Source organism: Pseudophryne corroboree, chromosome 3 (genome assembly GCF_028390025.1).
Source record: "Pseudophryne corroboree isolate aPseCor3 chromosome 3, aPseCor3.hap2, whole genome shotgun sequence".
Classification (NCBI taxonomy): domain Eukaryota; kingdom Metazoa; phylum Chordata; class Amphibia; order Anura; family Myobatrachidae; genus Pseudophryne; species Pseudophryne corroboree.
This window is the reverse complement of record NC_086446.1, coordinates 763,962,206-763,988,574: the sequence shown is the minus strand read 5'-3', so window position 1 is coordinate 763,988,574 and position 26,369 is coordinate 763,962,206. Positions and strand designations below refer to the sequence as shown.

Below are 26,369 nucleotides of genomic sequence, written 5' to 3'. Positions count from 1 at the left end.
GTGTTGTGCAGCTTCCTTCCTCTGCCCCTGCCTCTGGCAAGAAAGGACGCACCTCTGACTTTCTTTCCTTTTTGTGATCGATGGACTGCATTTGGTAATACGGTGCTTTCTTAGGTTGTGAGGGAACATATGGCACAACATTTGACTTTCTAGCAGTAGCTGTGGAGACCAGGTCCGAGAGACCCTCCCCAAACAATTCCTCACCCTTGTAAGGTAAAACCTCCATGTGCCTTTTTGAGTCTGCATCGCCTGTCCATTGCCGAGTCCACAGGACCCTTCTGGCAGAAATCGACATTGCATTTATTCTAGAGCCCAGTAGGCTAATGTCTCTTTGAGCATCTCTCATATATAGAACAGCGTCTTTTATATGCCCCAGGGTCATTAATATAGTATCCTTGTCCAAGGTATCAAGATCCTAAGATAAGGTATCCGTCAATGCTGCTACAGCACTACACACCCAGGCCGACGCAATTGCCGGCCTTAGTAAGGTACCTGAATGTGTATAAATGGACTTCAGGGTACCCTCTTGCTTTCTATCCGCAGCATCTTTTAGGGTGGCCGTATCCTGTGACGGCAGGGCCACCTTCTTGGATAAGCGTGTTAGAGCTTTGTCCACCCTAGGGGAGGATTCCCAGCGTAGCCTGTCCATTGGCGGGAAAGGATACGCCATAAGCATCCATTTGGAAATCTGCAGTTTTTTATCTGGAGATTCCCAAGCTTTTTCACATAACTCATTTAGCTCATGTGAAGGGCGAAAGGTCACTACCTGCCTTTTTCCCCCATACATATGAACCCTCTTGTCAGGGACTGGGGTTTCCTCTGTGAGGTGCAACACCTCCTTCATTGCTATAATCATATAACTTATAGCTTTAGCCAATTTAGGCTGTAACTTTGCATCATCATAGTCGACACTGGAGTCAGAATCCGTGTCGGTATCTGTGTCAACAATTTGGGATAGTGGGTGCTTCTGAGACCCTGACGGCCTCTGCGACATAGGATCAGGCATGGGCTGAGACCCCGACTGTCCTAAGGTTTCAGCTTTATCCAACCTTTTATGCAAGGAATTAACATTATCATTTAACACCTTCCACATATCCATCCAATCAGGTGTCTGCGCCGTCGGCGGAGACATCACATTCATTTGCTCCCGCTCTGCTTCCACATAGCCTTCCTCGTCAAACATGTCGACACAAGCATACCGACACACCACACACACAGGGGATGCTCTTTTTGAAGACAGTTCCCCCACAAGGCCCTTTGGAGAGACAGAGAGAGTATGCCAGCACACACCCCAGCGCTATATGTCCCAAGAATCACACAGTAACTTAGTGTTAAACCAGTAGATGCTGTATATAATGTTTTTGCGCCTAATTTATGTGCCCCCCCCCCTCTCTTTTTACCCTCTTCTACCGTGAATCTGCAGGGGAGAGCCTGGGGAGCTTCCTCTCAGCGGAGCTGTGGAGAGAAAATGGCGCTGGTGAGTGCTGAGGAAGAAGCCCCGCCCCCTCAGTGGCGGGCTTCTGTCCCACGTTTCTGTACAAAATTATGGCGGGGGCTCATGCATATATACAGTGCCCAACTGTATATATGCCCAACTTTTGCCAAGAGGTCCTAATTGCTGCCCAGGGCCCCCCCCCCCCCCCCGCGCGCCCTGCACCCTACAGTGACCGGAGTATGTGGGTTTAGTGTGGGAGCAATGGCGCACAGCTGCAGTGCTGTGCGCTACCTCAGTTTGAAGACTGGAGTCTTCTGCCGACTATTTTGAAGTCTTCTTGCTTCTTTCACCCAGCTTCTGTCTTCCGGCTCTGCGAGGGGGACGGCGTCGCGGCTCTGGGATCGGACGACAAAGGTTGAGATCCTGTGTACGATCCCTCTGGAGCTAATGGTGTCCAGTAGCCTAAGAAGCAGGACCTATCTTCAGAGAGTAGGGCTGCTTCTCTCCCCTCAGTCCCACGCTGCAGGGAGTCTGTTGCCAGCAGATCTCCCTGAAAATATAAAAACCTAACAAAATACTTTCTTATAGCAAGCTCAGGAGAGCTCACTAAACAGCACCCAGCTCGTCCAGGCACAGATTCAAACTGAGGTCTGGAGGAGGGACATAGAGGGAGGAGCCAGAGCACACCAGTATCCCAATTCTTTCTTAAAATGCCCTGTCTCCTGCAGAGCCCGTCTATTCCCCATGGTCCTTACGGAGTCCCCAGCATCCACTAGGACGTTAGAGAAAATATGGGGGGGAAAATGACAGGGGTTCCCCCATATTTAAGCAACCAGCACCGGGCTCTGCGCCTGGTCCTGGTTCCAAAAATACGGGGGACAAAAAGCGTAGGGGTCCCCCGTATTTTTGAAACCAGCACCGAGCTCCACTAGCCAGGTACATAATGCCACAGCCGGGGGACACTTTTATACCGGTCGCTGCGGCCCTGGCATTACATACCCAACTAGTCACCCCTGGGCGGGGTATCCTGGAGGAGTGGGAACCCCTTAAATCAAGGGGTCCCCCCCACCAGCCACCCAAGGGCCAGGGGTGAAGTCCGAGGCTGTCCCCCCCATCCAAGGGCGGCGGATGGGGGGCTGATAGCCTTGTGAAAAAATGAGAATATTGTTTTTAGTAGCAGTACTACAAGTCCCAGCAAGCCTCCCCCGCAAGCTGGTACTCGGAGAACCACAAGTACCAGCATGCGATGGAAAACTGGGCCCGCTGGTACCTTTAATACTACTACTAAAAAAATACCCCCCAAAAAACAGGACACACACACCGTGAAAGTATAAGTTTATTACATACATGCACACCTCCATACATACATACTTACCTATGTTCCCACGACGCTCGGTCCTCTTCTCCATGTAGAATCCTTGGGGTACCTGTGAAAAAAATTATACTCACATAATCCAGTGTAGAATCAGACCTTTGAATAATTCACGTACTTGGCAAAATAATAAAACGGAAACCCGACCACGCACTGAAAGGGGTCCCATGTTTACACATGGGACCCCTTTCCCTGACTGCCAGGACCCCCCTGACTCCTGTCAAAGAGGGTCCCTTCAGCCAATCAGGGAGCGCCACGTCGTGGCACTCTCCTGATTGGCTGTGTGCTCCTGTAGTGTCTGTCAGGCAGCACACGGCACAGATACAATGTAGCGCCTATGCGCTCCATTTTAGCCAATGGCGGGAACTTTGCGGTCAGCGGTTGACCGAAAGTAACCTCACCGCTGACCGCAAAGTTCCCACCATTGGCTACAATGGAGCGCATAGGCGCTACATTGTATCTGTGCCGTGTGCTGCCTGACAGACACTACAGGAGCACACAGCCAATCAGGAGAGTGCCACGACGTGGCGCTCCCTGATTGGCTGAAGGGACCCTCTTTGACAGGAGTCAGGGGGGGTCCTGGCAGTCGGGGAAAGGGGTCCCATGTGTAAACATGGGACCCCTTTCAGTGCGTGGTCGGGTTTCCGTTTTATTATTTTGCCAAGTATGTGGATTATTCAAAGGTCTAATTCTACACTGGATTATGTGAGTATAATTTTTTCACAGGTACCCCAAAAATTCTACATGGAGAAGAGGACCGAGCCTCGTGGGAACATAGGTAAGTATGTATGTATGGAGGTGTGCATGTATGTAATAAACTTATACTTTCACGGTGTGTGTGTCCGGTTTTTTTGGGGGGTATTTTTTTAGTAGTAGTACTGCAGGTACCAGCGGGCCCGGTTTTCCGCCGCATGCTGGTACTTGTGGTTCTCCAAGTACCAGCTTGCGGGGGAGGCTTGCTGGGACTTGTAGTACTGCTACTAAAAACAATATTAGCCTTGTGAAAAAATGTGATCAGCCCACCATCCACCGCCCTTGGATGGGGGGGACAGCCTCGGGCTGCACCCCTGGCCCTTGGGTGGCTGGAGGGGGGACCCCTTGATTTAAGGGGTTCCCACTCCTCCAGGGTACCCCAGCCAGGGGTGACTAGTTGGGTATGTAATGCCAGGGCTGCAGGGGTCAGTATAAAAGTGTCCCCCGGCTGTGGCATTATGTACCTGGCTAGTGGACCCCGGTGCTGGTTTCAGAAACACAGGGGACCCCTACGCTTTTTGTCCCCCGTATTTTTGGAACCAGGACCAGGCGCAGAGCCCAGTGCTGGTTGATTAACTATAAGGGAACCCCTGTCATTTTTTCCCCAATATTTTTTCAACCAGGACCGGGTAAAAGAGCCCGAGGCTGGTTATGCTTAGGAGGGGGGACCCCACGCAATTTTTTTTTCAGTTTTTACACTAAACAGACTTTCTCCCATAGATAACCATGCACAGATCTCAATGATCCGTGCATGGTTATCCAAATTCAACTGGAAAAAGCAGGTCTATTTTTTTGCTGCTTTTTTTAACAAATCTAAAAAAAACAGACCCGCACTTGAGCACTCAGAAACTAACACCCAAATACGAATGAATAGCGAATGCCCGTATTGTATGAAATAACAGCCGCGTTTGACCTATGGTCTATTCATTCGTATTTCAGAACTTTGCAAATCAAACCATTACGAATAGTCCAAACACTGCCGAGATTGGTGCTTAGTGAATTCCCGGATTGGGACTTAGAAAAAAAAACACAAATCGGACAAACTCGAATTCTTAGTAAATATTGGCCCAGGTTGTTTTATCCTAATTTATAATAGGAATTGTAAGCCCGTTTATATGATAGCACTGTACTGCAAAATAGAAGTTTAATACAGGTTGAGTAACCCTTATCAAAAATGCTTGGGACCAGAGGTATTTTGGATATCGGATTTATCCGTATTTTGGAATAATTGCATACCATAATGAGATATCATAGCGATGGGACCTAAATCTAAGCACAGAATGCATTTATGTTTCATATACACCTTATACACACAGCCTGAAGGTCATTTAATACAATATTTGGAATAACTTTTGAGTATTAAACAAAGTTTGTGTACATTGAGCCATTAAAAAACAAAGGTTTCACTATCTCACTCTCACTCAAAAAAGTCCGTATTTCGGAATATTTGGATATGGGATACTCAACCTGTAATAGGGTTTTAGTAACCTCACCCAAACAGGTTTTGAACAAGTTACACTACATGTTTTGAATGCCAGAAAACAGCAGTAAGTGTGTAAATTAGCTGTAGGGGTTGCGGGTACATTGCATACTGTACCTCCCAACTTCAGAGTTCTGGGTTTCTTTAAAACAAAAGGTATGCTATAGGGTCCACAGGTGAGAGGGGCCTACCCTCCCTTTCAAAGCCACAGGCATACTTACAATGGGTGCAGGGTGTGCAGTGCACATGGGCTCCTCTAAAGGGGCCCCATACCGCACATCCTACACCCAAAGTATGCCTACTTTGTGCTTGCAAGCGGGCCAAAATCCCCCATTCATGCGTTGGCGCCCAGTGACATCTTCAGAAAAATGGTGCCGCACAGTGAAAGCAAAACCTCAGGCACTGTGCCAGAGGTTTTTCTCCCCTGTGCACATGCTCTGTCTTCCAGAATATCACTAGTAGATGGTGCCACAGAGGATGGGGTTTGCTTGCATGTATCAGGTAGGATGTGGTGGAGCGATGCTCAGAACAAAGCCCTGTATGCAGGGGCGGATTGGAATGCCTGGACGCCGGACCAGATTCTGTTTGGCTGGTCTGGTCATCCCCTCAGTAGCCGCTGTCATCCCCCATGCCGGCCGGCTGCCATGATCAGAGCTCAGTTGAAAAATGGTCACTGGCGGAGCTGCTGCGCACGGACAGCTGCATCAGACCCCCCTAAGCCTTTGCAGGGATGGGCCGTCAGTCACAACTGACGACTCTGCCTCCATGTCCACCTCCAGCGTTGTGTCCTCCACCTCCAGCGTCAAGGTTCCAGTCGTAGCAGCCAAAACAGGAGCTGGCAGCCAGCCAATTCTGAATGCTGCTCAGCCAGTAAGTAAATGCCACAATTATATACTGTACTGTAGTATGATATCCTGATGACGATTTGAATAAAGTCGAAACGTTGATGCTGTTCTTCTCACGTTTTCAAGTCCTTGGAGTGCCGCCCGTTACTCTTGCTATATTGTGGTGTTCTGACATCGGGGCGCGCACCTGGGCCTGTTGTACCTCTACTGTGAGTGCCGGCCTTCTCCCTCTGTATATGTATATGTATTTACCTATTTACCTATAACCAAAATCCCGACATGGTCAAAAAAACGTAATTTAAAATACTGACAAGGTCAAAATACCGACATTTAAAATGTTGGCAGGACAAAAAGTCGACATGAGTTTTTCATGATTTTTTTATTGGAACCGACTTGTTCATACTTTACCATCCCAGTGGACCTTGAGGGGGAATATAATAGTGTGCCATGTGCAGCGAGCCATGCGAGGGGACGCGGCACACTTATACAGTGTCCATGTCAACCTATGTCGACATACACACCAAAAAACAATGAAAAACTTGTGTCGAATTTGTGACCTGTCGACATTTTAAATGTCGGTATTTTGACCTTGTCAGTACATACAGGTACAGTATCACTTTTAAGAAAAAGCACACGGACCAGCACTCACGTTTTAGCAGGGTTTGTTTTTATTGGCAAAACATCACGTTATGATCCATAAGGTATCCATGTGACACCAGCAGCAGCAGCAACCCAACAGCCATTTCAACCATGTCCCAGTGGTTTTCCTCAGGAACTACTGAGACTTTACACTATGAGCATATATATAGGCTAAAAAAGCGCCAATCTGGCAAACGGACCCTACGCTGTTAGCGTGTGGCCAGGCTCTCTGCACACACATTGGTTGTCATACGGCAGCTGTATGGGTGCTGCTACAAATGTAAACAAATCTACCCCTAATCGCGGCACACAGTGTAAGAGTATGCTACTAGTCACTGAAGCATGGTCATAGTGATGCGCAAAATGTTTAAGGGGCCCCCCAACTCAGGGACACAGAGACAGAGAAAATGGTGTCAGGGACACAGAGATAAAGTGCCGGCAAATACATAGGGACAGAGATAGGCAGTAGGGACTTAGAGACAGAAAGACGCAGCAGGTGCATAAGAACAGAGGGAGGCAGCAGGGACATAGAGACAGCAGGGATGTAGGGAGAGACGCAGTAGGGACAAAGAGAGAGGCAGCATGGACGTAGGAACAGATAGCGGCAGCAGGGACGTAGGGACATAGAAATGAAACAGGGACGTAGGGAGACATAGAGGCAGAAGGGGTGTTGGGAGAGATAGAGGCAGCAAGGACATAGAGACAAAGAGAGGCCGTAGGGACAGAGAGAGAGGCAGCAGGGACGTAGAGACATAGAGAGGAAGCAGGGACGTAGGGACAGAGAGAGGCAGCAAGGATGTAGGGAGAGATAGAGGCAGCAAGGACATAGAGACAGAGAGAGGCCGTAGGGACAGAAAGAGAGGCAGCATGGACGTAGGAACAGAGAGAGGCAGCAGGGACTTAGGGAGAGATAGAGGCAGCAAGGAAATAGAAACAGAGAGGCCATAGGGACAGAGAGAGGCAGCAGGGATGTAGGGACAGAGAGAGGCAGCAGGGACATAGGGAGAGATAGAGGCAGCAAGGAAATAGAAACAGAGAGGCCATAGGGACAGAGAGAGGCAGCAGGGATGTAGGGACAGAGAGAGGCAGCAGGGACATAGGGAGAGATAGAGTCAGCAAGGAAATAGAAACAGAGAGAGGCCGTAGGGACAGAGAGAGAGGTAGCAGGGATGTAGGGACAGAGAGAGGCAGCAAGAATGTAGGGAGAGATAGAGAAAGTGAGAAGCCGTAGAGACAGAGAGAAGACGTAGGGACAGAGAGAGGCAGCAGGGATGTAGAGACAGAGAGAGGCACCAGGGAGTAGGGACAGAGAGGCATCAGTTACATACTGCATCAGAGTTGAACGGGTGAAGGGGGAGCTGCTGGCCCTGGAAGCATCTCGGGCCCCATAGCAGCCGCATCCCCCACACCCTCTGTAGTTACACCACTGGTGGTGCGCTATATCTCATTATGCACTCACCGGCTAGAGGATCACAAATGGGGGCTAAAGGTGTGATCAGAGCGGTAACTAGTAGTGATGAGCGCCTGAAATTTTTCGGGTTTTGTGTTTTGGTTTTGGGTTCGGTTCCGCGGCCGTGTTTTGGGTTCGACCGCGTTTTGGCAAAACCTCACCGAATTTTTTTTGTCGGATTCGGGTGTGTTTTGGATTCGGGTGTTTTTTTCAAAAAACCCTAAAAAACAGCTTAAATCATAGAATTTGGGGGTCATTTTGATCCCAAAGTATTATTAACCTCAAAAACCATAATTTCCACTCATTTTCAGTCTATTCTGAATACCTCACACCTCACAATATTATTTTTAGTCCTAAAATTTGCACCGAGGTCGCTGTGTGAGTAAGATAAGCGACCCTAGTGGCCGACACAAACACCGGGCCCATCTAGGAGTGGCACTGCAGTGTCACGCAGGATGTCCCTTCCAAAAAACCCTCCCCAAACAGCACATGACGCAAAGAAAAAAAGAGGCGCAATGAGGTAGCTGACTGTGTGAGTAAGATAAGCGACCCTAGTGGCCGACACAAACACTGGGCCCATCTAGGAGTGGCACTGCAGTGTCACGCAGGATGTCCCTTCCAAAAAACCCTCCCCAAACAGCACATGACGCAAAGAAAAAAAGAGGCGCAATGAGGTAGCTGACTGTGTGAGTAAGATAAGCGACCCTAGTGGCCGACACAAACACCGGGCCCATCTAGGAGTGGCACTGCAGTGTCACGCAGGATGGCCCTTCCAAAAAACCCTCCCCAAACAGCACATGACGCAAAGAAAAATAAAAGAAAAAAGAGGTGCAAGATGGAATTGTCCTTGGGCCCTCCCACCCACCCTTATGTTGTATAAACAAAACAGGACATGCACACTTTAACCAACCCATCATTTCAGTGACAGGGTCTGCCACACGACTGTGACTGATATGACGGGTTGGTTTGGACCCCCCCCAAAAAAGAAGCAATTAATCTCTCCTTGCACAAACTGGCTCTACAGAGGCAAGATGTCCACCTCATCATCATCCTCCGATATATCACCGTGTACATCCCCCTCCTCACAGATTATCAATTCGTCCCCACTGGAATCCACCATCTCAGCTCCCTGTGTACTTTGTGGAGGCAATTGCTGCTGGTCAATGTCTCCGCGGAGGAATTGATTATAATTCATTTTAATGAACATCATCTTCTCCACATTTTCTGGATGTAACCTCGTACGCCGATTGCTGACAAGGTGAGCGGCGGCACTAAACACTCTTTCGGAGTACACACTTGTGGGAGGGCAACTTAGGTAGAATAAAGCCAGTTTGTGCAAGGGCCTCCAAATTGCCTCTTTTTCCTGCCAGTATAAGTACGGACTGTGTGACGTGCCTACTTGGATGCGGTCACTCATATAATCCTCCACCATTCTTTCAATGGTGAGAGAATCATATGCAGTGACAGTAGACGACATGTCCGTAATCGTTGTCAGGTCCTTCAGTCCGGACCAGATGTCAGCATCAGCAGTCGCTCCAGACTGCCCTGCATCACCGCCAGCGGGTGGGCTCGGAATTCTGAGCCTTTTCCTCGCACCCCCAGTTGCGGGAGAATGTGAAGGAGGAGATGTTGACAGGTCGCGTTCCGCTTGACTTGACAATTTTCTCACCAGCAGGTCTTTCAACCCCAGCAGACTTGTGTCTGCCGGAAAGAGAGATCCAAGGTAGGCTTTAAATCTAGGATCGAGCATGGTGGCCAAAATGTAGTGCTCTGATTTCAACAGATTGACCACCCGTGAATCCTTGTTAAGCGAATTAAGGGCTCCATCCACAAGTCCCACATGCCTAGCGGAATCGCTCCGTGTTAGCTCCTCCTTCAATGTCTCCAGCTTCTTCTGCAAAAGCCTGATGAGGGGAATGACCTGACTCAGGCTGGCAGTGTCTGAACTGACTTCACGTGTGGCAAGTTCAAAGGGCAGCAGAACCTTGCACAACATTGAAATCATTCTCCACTGCGCTTGAGACAGGTGCATTCCACCTCCTATATCGTGCTCAATTGTATAGGCTTGAATGGCCTTTTGCTGCTCCTCCAACCTCTGAAGCATATAGAGGGTTGAATTCCACCTCGTTACCACTTCTTGCTTCAGATGATGGCAGGGCAGGTTCAGTAGTTTTTGGTGGTGCTCCAGTCTTCTGTACGTGGTGCCTGTACGCCGAAAGTGTCCCGCAATTCTTCTGGCCACCGACAGCATCTCTTGCACGCCCCTGTCGTTTTTTAAAAAATTCTGCACCACCAAATTCAAGGTATGTGCAAAACATAGGACGTGCTGGAATTTGCCCATATTTAATGCACACACAATATTGCTGGCGTTGTCCGATGCCACAAATCCACAGGAGAGTCCAATTGGGGTAAGCCATTCCGCGATGATCTTCCTCAGTTGCCGTAAGAGGTTTTCAGCTGTGTGCGTATTCTGGAAACCGGTGATACAAAGCGTAGCCTGCCTAGGAAAGAGTTGGCATTTGCGAGATGCTGCTACTGGTGCCGCCGCTGCTGTTCTTGCGGCGGGAGTCCATACATCTACCCAGTGGGCTGTCACAGTCATATAGTCCTGACCCTGCCCTGCTCCACTTGTCCACATGTCCGTGGTTAAGTGGACATTGGGTACAGCTGCATTTTTTAGGACACTGGTGACTCTTTTTCTGAGGTCTGTGTACATTTTCGGTATCGCCTGCCTAGAGAAATGGAACCTAGATGGTATTTGGTACCGGGGACACAGTACCTCCAACAAGTCTCTAGTTGGCTCTGCAGTAATGATGGATAACGGAACCACGTTTCTCACCACCCAGGATGCCAAGGCCTCAGTTATCCGCTTTGCAGTAGGATGACTGCTGTGATATTTCATCTTCCTCGCAAAGGACTGTTGGACAGTCAATTGCTTGGTGGAAGTAGTAAAAGTGGTCTTACGACTTCCCCTCTGGGATGACCATCGACTCCCAGCAGCAACAACTGCAGCGCCAGCAGCAGGAGGCGTTACACGCAAGGATGCATCGGAGGAATCCCAGGCAGGAGAGGAATCGTCAGAATTCCCAGTGACATGGCCTGCAGGACTATTGGCATTCCTGGGGAAGGAGGAAATTGACACTGAGGGAGTTGGTGGGGTGGTTTGCGTGAGCTTGGTTACAAGAGGAAGGGATTTACTGGTCAGTGGACTGCTTCCGCTGTCACCCAAAGTTTTTGAACTTGTCACTGACTTATTATGAATGCGCTGCAGGTGACGTATAAGGGAGGATGTTCCGAGGTGGTTAACGTCCTTACCCCTACTTATTACAGCTTGACAAAGGGAACACATGGCTTGACACCTGTTGTCCGCATTTCTGTTGAAATAGTTCCACACCGAAGAGCTGATTTTTTTGGTATTTTCACCAGGCATGTCAACGGCCATATTCCTCCCACGGACAACAGGTGTCTCCCCGGGTGCCTGACTTAAACAAACCACCTCACCATCAGAATCCTCCTTGTCAATTTCCTCCCCAGCGCCAGCAACACCCATATCCTCCTCATCCTGGTGTACTTCAACACTGACATCTTCAATCTGACTATCAGGAACTGGACTGCGGGTGCTCCTTCCAGCACTTGCAGGGGGCGTGCAAATGGTGGAAGGCGCATGCTCTTCACGTCCAGTGTTGGGAAGGTCAGGCATCGCAACCGACACAATTGGACTCTCCTTGTGGATTTGGGATTTCGAAGAACGCACAGTTCTTTGCGGTGCTACTGCTTTTGCCAGCTTGAGTCTTTTCATTTTTCTAGCGAGAGGCTGAGTGCCTCCATCCTCATGTGAAGCTGAACCACTAGCCATGAACATAGGCCAGGGCCTCAGCCGTTCCTTGCCACTCCGTGTGGTAAATGGCATATTGGCAAGTTTACGCTTCTCCTCCGACAATTTTATTTTAGGTTTTGGAGTCCTTTTTTTACTGATATTTGGTGTTTTGGATTTGACATGCTCTGTACTATGACATTGGGCATCGGCCTTGGCAGACGACGTTGCTGGCATTTCATCGTCTCGGCCATGACTAGTGGCAGCAGCTTCAGCACGAGGTGGAAGTGGATCTTGATCTTTCCCTAATTTTGGAACCTCAACATTTTTGTTCTCCATATTTTAATAGGCACAACTAAAAGGCACCTCAGGTAAACAATGGAGATGGATGGATATTAGTATACAATTATGGATGGACTGCCGAGTGCCGACACAGAGGTAGCTACAGCCGTGGACTACCGTACTGTACTGTGTCTGCTGCTAATATAGACTGGATGATAATGAGATGTAGTATGTATGTATAAAGAAGAAAGAAAAAAAAACCACGGGTAGGTGGTATACAATTATGGACGGACTGCCGAGTGCCGACACAGAGGTAGCTACAGCCGTGGACTACCGTACTGTGTCTGCTGCTAATATAGACTGGATGATAATGAGATGTAGTATGTATGTATAAAGAAGAAAGAAAAAAAAACCACGGGTAGGTGGTATACAATTATGGACGGACTGCCGAGTGCCGACACAGAGGTAGCTACAGCCGTGGACTACCGTACTGTACTGTGTCTGCTGCTAATATAGAATGGTTGATAATGAGATGTAGTATGTATGTATAAAGAAGAAAGAAAAAAAAACCACGGGTAGGTGGTATACAATTATGGACGGACTGCCGAGTGCCGACACAGAGGTAGCTACAGCCGTGGACTACCGTACTGTACTGTGTCTGCTGCTAATATAGACTGGTTGATAATGAGATGTAGTATGTATGTATAAAGAAGAAAGAAAAAAAAACCACGGGTAGGTGGTATACAATTATGGACGGACTGCCGAGTGCCGACACAGAGGTAGCTACAGCCGTGGACTACCGTACTGTGTCTGCTGCTAATATAGACTGGATGATAATGAGATGTAGTATGTATGTATAAAGAAGAAAGAAAAAAAAACCACGGGTAGGTGGTATACAATTATGGACGGACTGCCGAGTGCCGACACAGAGGTAGCTACAGCCGTGGACTACCGTACTGTACTGTGTCTGCTGCTAATATAGACTGGTTGATAATGAGATGTAGTATGTATGTATAAAGAAGAAAGAAAAAAAAACCACGGGTAGGTGGTATACAATTATGGACGTACTGCCGAGTGCCGACACAGAGGTAGCTACAGCCGTGGACTACCGTACTGTACTGTGTCTGCTGCTAATATAGACTGGTTGATAATGAGATGTAGTATGTATGTATAAAGAAGAAAGAAAAAAAAACCACGGGTAGGTGGTATACAATTATGGACGGACTGCCGAGTGCCGACACAGAGGTAGCTACAGCCGTGGACTACCGTACTGTGTCTGCTGCTAATATAGACTGGATGATAATGAGATGTAGTATGTATGTATAAAGAAGAAAGAAAAAAAAAACACGGGTAGGTGGTATACAATTATGGACGGACTGCCGACTGCCGACACAGAGGTAGCTACAGCCGTGGACTACCGTACTGTGTCTGCTGCTAATATAGACTGGATGATAATGAGATGTAGTATGTATGTATAAAGAAGAAAGAAAAAAAAACCACGGGTAGGTGGTATACAATTATGGATGGACTGCCGAGTGCCGACACAGAGGTAGCTACAGCCGTGGACTACCGTACTGTACTGTGTCTGCTGCTAATATAGACTGGTTGATAATGAGATGTAGTATGTATGTATAAAGAAGAAAGAAAAAAAAACCACGGGTAGGTGGTATACAATATTGGACGTACTGCCGAGTGCCGACACAGAGGTAGCTACAGCCGCGGACTACCGTACTGTACTGTGTCTGCTGCTAATATAGACTGGTTGATAATGAGATGTAGTATGTATGTATAAAGAAGAAAGAAAAAAAAACCACGGGTAGGTGGTATACAATTATGGACGGACTGCCGAGTGCCGACACAGAGGTAGCTACAGCCGTGGACTACCGTACTGTACTGTGTCTGCTGCTAATATAGACTGGATGATAATGAGATGTAGTATGTATAAAGAAGAAAGAAAAAAAAACCACGGGTAGGTGGTATACAATTATGGATGGACTGCCGAGTGCCGACACAGAGGTAGCTACAGCCGTGAACTACCGTACTGTGTCTGCTGCGACTGGATGATAAATAATGATATAAAAAATATATATATATCACTACTGCAGCCGGACAGGTATATATTATATAATGACGGACCTGCTGGACACTGTCTGTCAGCAGAATGAGTTTTTTATAGAATAAAAAAAAAAAACACCACACAAGTCACACGACAAGTGTTTAACTTTTTCAGGCAATCACAATATAGTATACTATACTACTGGTGGTTAGTGTGGTCAGGTCACTGGTCAGTCACACTGGCAGTGGCACTCCTGCAGCAAAAGTGTGCACTGTTTAATTTTAATAATAATATGTACTCCTGGCTCCTGCTATAACCTATAACTGCTCCCCAGTCTCCCCCACAATTAAGCTGTGTGAGCACAGTCAGATATTATACATAGATGATGCAGCACACTGGGCTGAGCACACAGATATGGTGGTATGTGACTGAGTCACTGTGTATCGTTTTTTTCAGGCAGAGAACGGATTATATTAAATAAAACTGCACTGGTGGTCACTGGTCAGTGGTCAGTCACTAGTAAACTCTGCACTCTCTAGTACTCCTAAGCTCCAGTAAATCAAGTGTCTCTGTCTCAATCTCACTCTCTCTCTTCTAATCTAAATGGAGAGGACGCCAGCCACGTCCTCTCCCTATCAATCTCAATGCACGTGTGAAAATGGCGGCGACGCGCGGCTCCTTATATAGAATCCGAGTCTCGCGATAGAATCCGAGCCTCGCGAGCATCCGACAGCGTCATGATGACGTTCGGGCGCGCTCGGGTTAACCGAGCAAGGCGGGAGGATCCGAGCCTGCTCGGCCCCGTGTAAAAAACCATGAAGTTCGGGCGGGTTCGGATTCCGAGGAACCGAACCCGCTCATCTCTAGTAACTAGGTGTGTGCGGTGTGTGCTCCGCATGTAGCGCTACAGGGGGCGCTGTTGGCAGCACTTGTCAATTATGAACTATCTAATTGCTTTCACTTGCAGCTTCCCCCATTTTTAAGCCCAGCATCTCCTGACTAACCCATCTCCTACCCCAACCCATTTTGTTGATAATACGGTTCCCTATACTGCATTCATGGACTTGACTTGAGAGCTTTTTGTTCAGTCGCACTGTCCTTTATTACATTTCGGGATGCTGATGTGCCCGGGATTTAAACCTGTTGCCTATGACATTGCAGTCGGACTCTCTATTCATTGAGTTATCTCTCCTTGCATAGAAAGCCAGAGATTTCCAATCTGGGGAGTTTTAACTATTTGAAGCTTACCTTGCACTTTGTGAAGGGGTGATCTGCGTTACGGCTTGGCAGATCTATGTAGTGTGTGGCTGCAAGGGATTAGATGTGTGGCTGCACACTGCATAGATCTGCTCGATTATGGTGCTGGTTATTTCTTTTTTAACGTGGTACAGGTAGCTTAATATAGTTAGAATGGCATGATTGTCCTTGATATATAAGTGTTGTATTTCATTTATGTGTTTGTGATGTGCTGTCCCTGACGACGGGGTTTAACCCCCGAAACGCTGTTGGAGAAATCAACTTATACCTTTTTACTACAAATTGAAAGACTGCGTGAGTGCCTTCTCTAGGATCAATTTTGTCATGCCTCTTCCGTGCGAGGCCTGTGCCTTATGTCCCTATTGGTGCCCTGTGCCAATTCTCTTTTTGGCACCAAAAAGTCTAATTACGGCTCTGGGTGTGATACATGTGGGGAAAGACAGATGAGCAATAAAGTGTTCTGATCTTCATTCTGGACCCTGTGTGTTCTGCTGTGCTCACCAACTCTGGCCTCCCTGTGAGTGTATACCACTCCTTGTGTGTGATTTTGTGCTGTCATGTGTGTAGTGTGTGTGCTGTATGTAGTGTGTGCTGCCAGCTGCCATGTGTGTAGTGTGTGTGCTGTACGTAGTGTATGCTGCCTGCTACCACGTATATAGTGTGTGTGCTACCTGCTGCCACCATATGTACTGGGCTCTATGTAGTGTATTTCCCCTGCTGCCATGTGTGTAGTGTGCTGTATGTAGTGTGTTACCCCTGCTGCCATGTGTGTAGTGTGCTGTATGTAGTGTGTGCTCCCTGCCGCCATGTGTGTAGTGTGCTGTATGTAGTGTGTGCCCCCTGCTGCCATGAGTGTAATGTGCTGTATGCAGTGTGTGCTCCCTGCCGCCATGTGTGTAGTGTGTGCCCACTGCTGCTGCCATGTGTGTAGTGTGTGCCCACTGCTTCTGCCATGTGTGTAGTGTGTGCCCTCTGCTGCCACCGTGTGTGTAGTGTGTGCCCACTGCTGCTGCCATGTGTGTAATGTGCTGTATGTAATGTGTGCCCACTGCTGCGGCCATGTGTGTAGTGTGCTGTATGTGGTGTGGGCCCCCAGCCGCCATGTGTAAAGTGTACTGTATGTAATAAGTGTTTCCTGCTGCCACCATGTCTGTAGTGTGCTCTATTTGTTTTGTTTTTTCCTGTGTGGGACATTCTGTATAATTTTATACTACTTGAAGCCAATGTGTTTTATTTTTATTTTCCTGTGGGGGACAACATGTTTTTTTTTCTTGTGCAATGTGTTTAGTCTGCGCATTTATATGAGTTGCACTGCACATGTGTCCCATGTGGTGTTCACAAGGAGTTACAGTACAGAGTTAGACGCATCAAGACGTGTATTAGAAGCTTTGCACATTCTTGGGCCAGTACAGCTGGTTGGCTGATCAGATACAGATGTGGCATAGTAATGAATGTGTTGCTGAAAGTAGCTGCATATAGACAAGCTGCATTGCTCACATCAGAGGTCATACTCAGACGGGTGATCTGTGCCTAGCATAGGGCTGGTGCAGGTTACAATTGTGTGACCAGTTGTGGCGTCTAAAGATGAACAAAGCATGATTGCAGCACCTGTATCCACTGTAAGAGGGCGTCTCAGTCCTTGCACAGTCAGATGCACGGATGTACACCAGGGAAGGGCTATATAGCGGCATTAGCAAAAAGTTGCAGACACAACTGCAACAAAAGAAGCAAGGAGGCCGTAACTGCATACAACTGAGAATCAGGCCTAATGAGCAGTGACCCCACCCTCTTGACAGACTCCACCCCTCGACAGACCCCACCCCTATTATGGCTACCTCGATAAATTTCCTGGGCTGGTTTTCAATCCCAATCCACCCCTGCTCTTATGTATGCAAGTTTGTTATCACTGCGTTATGCATGGGTGACCTTCACAAAAAATTTTTTAAGGTGCCCATAAATGTCTTTGTACACCACCAGGCATGTATGTCTGCTTCTAAGGGGGCAGTACGGATGGTGTAATGGTTAGCATTACTGCCTCACAGCACTGAGGTCATGGGTTCGATTCCCACCATGGCCCTAACTGTGTGGAGTTTGTAAATTCTCCCCGTACTTGCGTGGGTTTCCTCCGGGTACTCCGGTTTCCTCCCACAATCCAAAAATATACTGGTAGGTTAATTGGCTCCCAACAAAATTAACACTAGTATGAATGTGTCTGTGTACATGTGGTAGGGAATATAGAATGTAAGCTCCACTGGGGCAGGGATTGATGTGAATGGGCAAATATTCTCTGTACAGCGCTGCGGAATATGTGTGCGCTATATAAATAACTGGTAATAATAATAAGGGGGAGATGCAATTAAGGTTCTGTCAGAATCAATAACCAATAAAAGTTAACCTTGACAATTTTTGGTTTGCACCTCTATGCAGTGTGAACAAAAACAAACAGGAATACCCTGCCCAGATAACCCGCCTAGTATTACTGTTTTACACTCCCAGCTAACTGAATTGGCCCCTTAGAATTACATATAAATTGTCATTAGATGTGATTTTCTTTTTCTTTGCAGATTTTTCCACATCTCTACCAATGGAACCAGAAAAGAAATTTAAAAGGTATCATTCAGGTAATAATAAATAATATGAGAAATTCAATTCTATTGTTGTTTAGACTTGATGCTGAGTTTGCATACAAATTGCAGACATAAAATGTGTTAAAAAGAAAAAAAAAAAGAGAAATGCCTCAGATTTTATTGGATGATCTGCCAATTTCATGGCCTTCTTCAGGTTGATGAGAGCCCAGGCGTCTTTTTTGGGGTTGATTGTTCCTGGCGGTCGGGATGCCGGCAGTCACATGACCGACCGTGGCATCCCTGCATTGAAGATCCCAACATCGGAGGGGGTAAGTATATACCCCGTCCCCCTCGGGGGGGGTGTCTGCTAGGGCTAAACTATCCACGGGCCCTTACCCAAACCCTGATACTCGCCTTTATGATGTTGGCTGTGATCCAGTGCGGGTCTCCTGAGTGGTCTCAGGATTCCAGCGTCGGTCACATGACCGCCGGCATCCTGACAGCCAGGATGCCACACGTATCCAATTTGTGGGGATGTGCTCGCCACTTAGGTTATATTGTGTACACTGTACAGCTCAGGAGGCACTAACTAGTATCAAAGCCAGATTTACACACAATATACAGTATGAGCCCAAGGGTGCATGTGGGCATTATACACAAGTGCAGCAGTATATACATGTGGGCATTATACACAGGTGCAGCAGTATATACATGTGAGCATTATACACAGGGGCAGCAGTATATACATGTGGGCATTATACACAGGTGCAGCAGTATATACATGTGGGCGTTATACACAGGTGCAGCAGTATATACATGTGGGCATTATACACAGGTGCAGCAGTATATACATGTGGGCATTATACACAGGTGCAGCAGTATATACATGTGAGCATTATACACAGGCGCAGCAGTATATACATGTGGCATTATACACAGGCACAGCATTATATACACATGTGGGCATTATACACAGGTGCAGTAGTATATAACATGTGAGCATTATACACAGGTGCAGCAGTATATACATGTGGGCATTATACACAGGTGCAGCAGTATATACATGTGGGCATTATACACAGGTGCAGCAGTATATACATGTGGCATTATACACAGGTGCAGCAGTATATACATGTGGTATTATAAACAGACGCAGTGGTATATACACATGTGGGCATTATACACAGGTGCAGCAGTATATAACATGTGAGCATTATACACAGGTGCAGCAGTATATACATGTGGGCATTATACACAGGTGCAGCAGTATATACATGTGGGCATTATACACAGGTGCAGCAGTATATACATGTGGGCATTATACACAGGTGCAGCAGTATATACATGTGAGCATTATACACAGGTGCAGCAGTAGATACATGTGGGCATTATACACAGATGCAGCAGTAGATACATGTGGCATTATAAACAGACGCAGCGGTATATATACATGTGGGCATTATGCACAGGTGCAGCAGTATATGCGCATTTTCGCCTTAATCGATCCGTTGCGAAAATCGGCAACGAGCGAACAACTCGGAATATCCCCCAGTGCCTGTAATCACAAACTGCCCAGAGCCAGGAACTAGCATAGTGCATTCAATCACCGCTGCTGCACTACAGGACTCTGGAGGGTATTATAAATAATGGGTGCAGGGTGTGCGGTGTAGGCTCCCCTGGACCCTGTGGGCCCAAGGGTGTAGCTACCATAGGTGCAGGGAGTATAGCTGCTATGGGGCCCATTGCTGAGAGGGGCCACCTTCCCTGTCACAGTTACATGTGTTATATACAAGGGTGTAGCTACCATAGGTGCAGGGAGTATCACTGCTATGGGGCCCAAATCTGAGAGGGGCCACCTTCCCTGTCACAGTTACATGTGTTATATACAAGAGTGTAGCTAACATAGGTGCAGGAAGTGCAGCTGCTATGGGACCCAGAGCTGAGAGGGGCCACCTTCCCTGTCACAGTTACATGTGTTATATACAGGTTCACTACGGATTGCCGGCGGTCGGGCTCCCGGCGACCAGCATACCGGCGCCGGGAGCCCGACCGCCGGCTTACCGACAGTGTGGCGAGCGCAAATGAGCCCCTTGCGGGCTCGCTGCGCTCGCCACGCTATGGGCGCGGTGGCGCGCTACGCGCGCCACACTATTTTATTCTACCGCTAGGGGGGTCGTGGACCCCCACGAGGGAGAATAAGTGTCGGTATGCCGGCTGTCGGGCTCCCGGCGCCGGTATACTGAGCGCCGGGAGCCCGACCGCCGGCATACAGAAGACCACCCGTTATATACAAGGGTGTAGCTACTATATGTGCAAGGAGTGCAGCTGATATGGGGCCCAGAGCCGAGAGGGGCCACCTTCCCTGTCACAGTTACATGTGTTATATACAAGGGTGTAGCTTCCATATGTGCAGGGAGTGCAGCTGATATGGGGCCCAGAGCTGAGTGGGGCCCATCTTTACTGTCATACTGAAAGTGAAACTCTGTGAATTAACTTATTTATACAGAACTGAGACAACACTGTATGAAATATTTTGTATTGTAATAAATTGCTTTTTGTTTTTTTTGCTGAGTTTCAACAGGATAATTATATATATTAATTGAAAGGTACATACAGTGAGCCCGTCCCAGTGTAAATAATTAGACCACCCTAAACGTGTGAGTCCTATAAGTGCTCTCGTACAAAAACCTTTATATATATATATATATATATATATATATTCCTTTATTGCATTCTCATCTCCCATTCCTCCTCCTTCTCATTATATCTTGACCGCATTTTAATTTAATTCTTTTAGTATGTGTGTACAGTATGTTTTATTTATGATGCATACAATGGTCTTACAGATAATCCATGAGGTGAATTTTATCCAATACCGTTCTGGTAATGTGTCTACTTATTGAAGATTTATGTGCTGATTATCTGTATTGAAGTTTCTTGGTATGTATATTTGTATTTGTGAGATGATACAGTGACTCCATTAATATGAGAGTTGGATGTTCATAAATGTTTTTTAAATTCTTAGATTGTAAAGCCCCTGATGAAGTCCGTTGGACGAAACGCGTTGGGTTTTTGAGACAACTATTGCGTTCTTCAAGAGGCACCACTATATGATTAAGAATGGAACATTGTTTTCAATCATCTCGTGTATAAAGTATCATGGAATGTAATTGAACAATTTTATGTATTGTATCTTTAAAGGAAATAAAATCCTTTTTTAAGAATAATAAATAAGGATACTATTTATACTGTCATATACCAGAGCACTAGCACAAGCTCCTTTGGGAAATCTTCTTCTTTTTTTACAGTATATATATATATAATACATATACAGTCTAGAAACTGTGCCCGAGGAGACGACATACTTCGAGAGAAGGAAATACACAGATAGTGGCGAGATTCACACCAGCTCACTCAAACAAGACAAACCAGGCAAACAAGCCAGAAGACTCGGCAACAGCTGAAACAGTACTGAAACCAGTAAAGAAACGCAGAACTTACCTAAGAACAAGGCAGTACTGAACCAAAGAGCCACTGCAGGATAACGAAGCGCTGAGCGGGCGCCCAGCATCCTCTACGGACTACGAGAAAAGGATTTACCTGTAGGTAATTAAAATCCTATTTTCTCTTACATTCTAGAGGATGCTGGGGTCCAAATTAGTACCATGGGGGATGTACCAAAGCTCCCAGAACGGGAGGGAGAGCGTGCAGGGTCCGGTAGAACTGCTTGACCAAACTTGAGGTTCTCAGAGGCCAAAGTATCGAACTTGTAAAAATTAGCAAACGTGTTAGACCCAGACGAAGTAGCCGCTCGGCAAAGCTGCAAAGCCGAGACACCCCGGGCAGACACCCAGGAAAAACCCACTTTACGTGTAGAGTGGGCCTTAACAGATCTTGGACATGGCAATCCTGCCGAAGAATATGCATGCTGGATAGTAAACCTGATCCAGCGAGAAATTGTCTGCTTAGAAGCAGGACACACAATTTTCTTGGGATCATAAAGGACAAACAGAGAGTCCAATTTTCTGTGACGAGCTGTCCTCTTCACATTGATCTTCAAAACCCTCACAACATCCAAAGACTTTGAAGCAATTGAGGAGTAAGTAGCCACTGGCACCACAATAGGTTGGTTGATATGAAAAGCTGACACAACCTTTGGAAGGCACTCTTGACGCGTCTTGAGTTCTGCCCTATCTTCATGGAAGACCAAATAGGGACTTTTACAGGACAAAGCCCCCAATTCCAACACACGTCGCGCAGAAGCCAAGGCCAACAAAGTGACAGCCTTCCACGTGAGAAACTTGACCTCAGCCTCCTGTAGAGGATCAAACCAATCTGATTGCAGGACAGGCAACACCACGTCAAGATCCCAGTGTGCCGTCAGTGCCACAAAGGGAGGCTGGATGTGCAGAACACCTTTCAAAAAGGTCTGAACCTCAGGGAGGGCAGCCAATTGTTTCTGGAAGAAAAAGGATAAAGCCGAAATCTAGACCTTTAGGGATCCCAAATGCAGGCCCATATCCACTCCTGTTTGCAGGAATAGGAGAAACCATCCAAGTTGAAACCCCACCGCAGGAAACTTCTTGGATTCACACCAAGACACATACTTTTTCCAAATTTGATGGTAATGTTTAGACGTTACTCCTTTCCTAGCCTGTATCAGGGTAGGAATAACCGCGCTCGGATTACCCTTTCCGAGCTAAGATCTAGCGCTCAACCGCCATGTCATCAAACGTAGCCATGGTAAGACTTGATAAGCGAATGGCCACTGTTGCAGAAGGTTCTCCCAAAGATGTAGAGGCCTTGGATCTTCCAGTAGTAGATCCATCAGATCCACGTACCAAGCCCTCCTTGGCCAGTCCGGAGCAATGAGGATCGCCTGAACTCTTGTTCTTTTTACAAGCTTTAGAATTCTTGGAATGAGTGGAAGTGGAGGGAACACATACACTGACTTGAACACCCAAGGTGTTACCAGGGTATCCACTGCACCTGCTTGTGGGTCTCTTGACCTGGAATAGTACCTCCGAAGCTTCTTGTTGAGGCCATCATGTCTATGTGAGGTACGTCCCAAAGACTTGTCACATCTGCAAACACCTCCAGGTGTAGTCCCCACTCTCCTGGATGGAGATCGTGCCTGCTGAGGAAGTCCACTTCCCAGTTGTCCACACCCGGAATGAAGATTGCTGACCGTGCCACCGCGTACCTTTCTGCCCAGAGGAGGATTTTTTTACCTCTGACATTGCATCCCTGCTTTTGGTTCTGCCCTGTCGGTTTATATAGGCCACTGTCGTTACGTTGTCCGACTGCACCTGAATGGCCTGATCTTGCAGAAGGTGTGCTGCTTGAAGAAGACTGTTGTACACAACTCTTAGCTCTAGGATGTTTATTGGAAGAAGGGATTCCTGACTTGACCACCTTCCCTGGAAGGCTTCCCCTTGGGAGACCGCTCCCCAACCTCTGAGACTTGCATCCGTGGTGAGAAGGCTCCAGTTCAGAACCCCGAACCTGCGGCCCTCCAGAAGGTGAGGCAGTTGCAGCCACCAGAGGAGTGAAATCTTTGCTTTCAGCGACAGACATATCCTCTGGTGCATGTGTAGGTGAGATCCTGACCGCTGGTCTAGAAGATCCAGCTGAAAAGACCGAGCGGGAAATCTTCCATACTGCAGAGCCTCGTAAGAGGCAACCATCTTCCCCAGAAGGCGAATGCACTGATGAACCGATACCTGGCCAGGCTTCAAGACATCTCGGACCATTGTCTGTATCACCAACGCTTTCTCCACCGGCTGAAAAACCCTCTGCAATTCCGTGTCGAGGATCATCCTCAGGAAAGACAGCCTCCTTGTTGGCTCCAAATGTGACTTTGTAAGGTTCAGGATCCAACCGTACTCTCTGAGCAGATGAGTTGTGAGAGCAATGGACTGTAACAACTTCTCCCTGGATGATGCCTTTATCAGCAGATCATCCAGATTTGGAACTATGTTCACCCCCTGCATGCGGAGAACCATCATCTCTGCCATGTCCTTGGTGAAGACCCTCGGTGCCATGGAGAGACCAAATGGCAGTGCTTGAAACTGATAGTGATTGTCTAACAGTGCAAATCTGAGATAAGCCTGATGTGGCTACCAGATGGGAATGTGGAGATAAGCATCCTTGATATCCAGGGACACCAGAAACTCCCCCTCCCCCAGGACCTGAAATTACCACCCTCAGAGACTCCGTTTCGAATTTGAACTCCCTTAGATAAGGGATTAACGATTTCAAGTTCAAAATTGGCCTGACCGAACCATCCGGCCTTGGTACCACAAAAAGGTTTGAATAGTAACCCTTGTTCCGCAGTTGAGGTGGAACTGTAACAATGACCTCTGACATTACCAATTCTTGGATAGCTTCCTGTAGGACAGCTCTGTCTGTCAGTAAAGCTGAAGAAAGGGTGAGGTGGGAGATTTTGAAACTCCAGTCTGTACCCCTGGGACACAATATCCTGTACCCAGGGATCCAGGCCGGACGACACCCAGACATGGCTGAAACGGGTGTAGTATGGTATGCCAGCGGCCGGGCTCCCAGCGACCAGCATACCAGCGCCGGGTGCCCGACCGCCGGCATACCGACAGTGTGGTGAGCGCAAAGGAGCCCCTTGCGGGCACACTGCTCTCGCCACGCTGTGGGCACGGTGGCGCGCTAAGCGCGCCACGTTATTTTACTCTCCCTCCAGGGGGGTCGTGGACCCCCACGAGGGAGAATAGCTGTCGGTATGCCGGGTGTCGGGATCCCGGCGCCGGTATACTGTGCGCCGGGATCCCAACATTCGGCATACTGAAGACCACCCGGCTGAAACGCCTGAGCCATGCTCCCACCAGACCATCCTCCAGGTTGTGCGGTCCACCGTCATGCTGAGGATTTTGAGGCACCAGAAACAGGCTTCTGGTCCTGGGAACCTGCGGGTGCAGGTTTTTTGGATTTAGCACGACCTGCTCTGATGAAGAAGGTAGAAGGCTTGGACTTCTTTGACTTAGCGGCCCGAAAGGACTGCGAAGCAGATGAAGAGAAGGGTTTCTTTGTAGAAGGTGGAGGGAAGAAAAGGTGACTTACCCATGGATGCCGTGGAAATACACGCATTTAGCGCTTCCCCAAACAGCCTGACCTGTGTAGGTTAGGCTCTCCACACTCCTCCTGGATTCCGCGTCGGCAGACCATTGGCATAGCCAGAGTGACCTGCGAGCTGAGACAGACATGGAAGATTGCATTTAGCATACCCAGAGCCTTCATGGATTCCAGGATGAACCACGCAGAATCCTGTATATTACGTAAAAACAATTCAACATCACTTCTATCCAGTGTATCTAAGCCCTCTAGTACAGTGCCTGACCACTTTACGATAGCTTTAGAAATCCATGCACAGGCAATAGCATACCTCCCAACATGACCCTCTCCAGGAGGGACAGAATGCTCTGCTTCTGGACTTTTCTCGTAATTTAAGATTTCCGGCACCTGTGTTGAACAGGATAATGGATAAGAAAGGTGTTTCAGCACAGGTGAGGGCGATCATAATTTAAGGGAGAAGTCCAGGAGCAGAGCATTCTGTCCCTCCTGGAGAGGGTCATGTTGGGAGGTATGCAATAGTAGGCCTTAATGCCACCTCTGAAGCAGTGTATATGGATTTGAGCGTAGTGTCAATCTTTCGATCCGCTGGTTCTTTTAACGCGGTAGAACCAGGGACAGGTAAAACCACCTTTTTTGACAGCCTGGAGACAGACGCGTCAACTATGGGAGGAGTCCCCCAACTTTTCCTATCCTCTTCAGGGAAGGGAAAAGCAACCAGAATCCGTTTGGGAATCTGGAATTTTTTCTCCAGTTCTTCTCAGGATTTATCAAATATAGCGTTTCATTCTTTGGAAGCAGGGAAGGTTAGCGAGGCTTTCTTATTATCTGTGTTGTAAGCCTCCTCAACCTGCAAAGGGATGCCGCCCTCCTCAGCTCATCCCCATCACCGTCTACCGTTTCAGAGTCGGTATCCGTGTCATCTTGCATGATCTGGGCAAGTGCACGCTTCTGTGGGTATACGCTAGGGATTTTTGAAGGGATAGGAATGGAACCTGACCACCCTGCCATCTGCTTTAAAAACTGCGTCTCAGTTTCAGTATGGGCTACCCTGGTAGAGATCTCAGAGAGCAAACCCTTAATAGAAGCTAGCCATTCTGGCTCAGTAACAGGAATCTGAGACAAAACAGTACATTCCTGGGTACATGAAATGGACTCTTCTGGAGAAGAAGCGTCCTCTGCAGCATATGACACAGACTCCCTGGACATGGTTATTTGAGAGCATACACACACACTCACACAGGAAAATGTCAGACACAGTTTCCCCCCACCAAATCCTTCAGAGAATCACAGAGCTTGAAGCCAGCACACACACAGCGCT

General features: G+C 47.7%; 1 protein-coding gene and 1 long non-coding RNA gene across 6 annotated transcripts in view; both read left to right on the top strand.

Annotated features, from left to right (window-relative positions):
* The window catches only part of LOC135056801 (early activation antigen CD69-like), a 207,968-nt gene that overhangs the window by 46,631 nt on the left and 134,968 nt on the right, over positions 1–26,369 (top strand). For 4 of the 5 annotated variants that reach the window (XM_063962405.1, XM_063962404.1, XM_063962406.1 and 1 more), the window contains exon 2: positions 17,948–18,004. The exons of the other annotated variant lie outside the window; for it this stretch is intronic. In XM_063962405.1, the coding sequence (XP_063818475.1) occupies positions 17,948–18,004 (57 nt within the window). The remainder of the gene's footprint in view (positions 1–17,947; positions 18,005–26,369) is intronic. 5 annotated transcript variants of the gene reach the window in all.
* LOC135056803 (uncharacterized) lies at positions 18,071–21,184 on the top strand. The gene is made up of 3 exons (XR_010244074.1): positions 18,071–18,279; positions 20,797–20,890; positions 20,976–21,184. It is a non-coding gene; the product is annotated as an uncharacterized LOC135056803 (long non-coding RNA).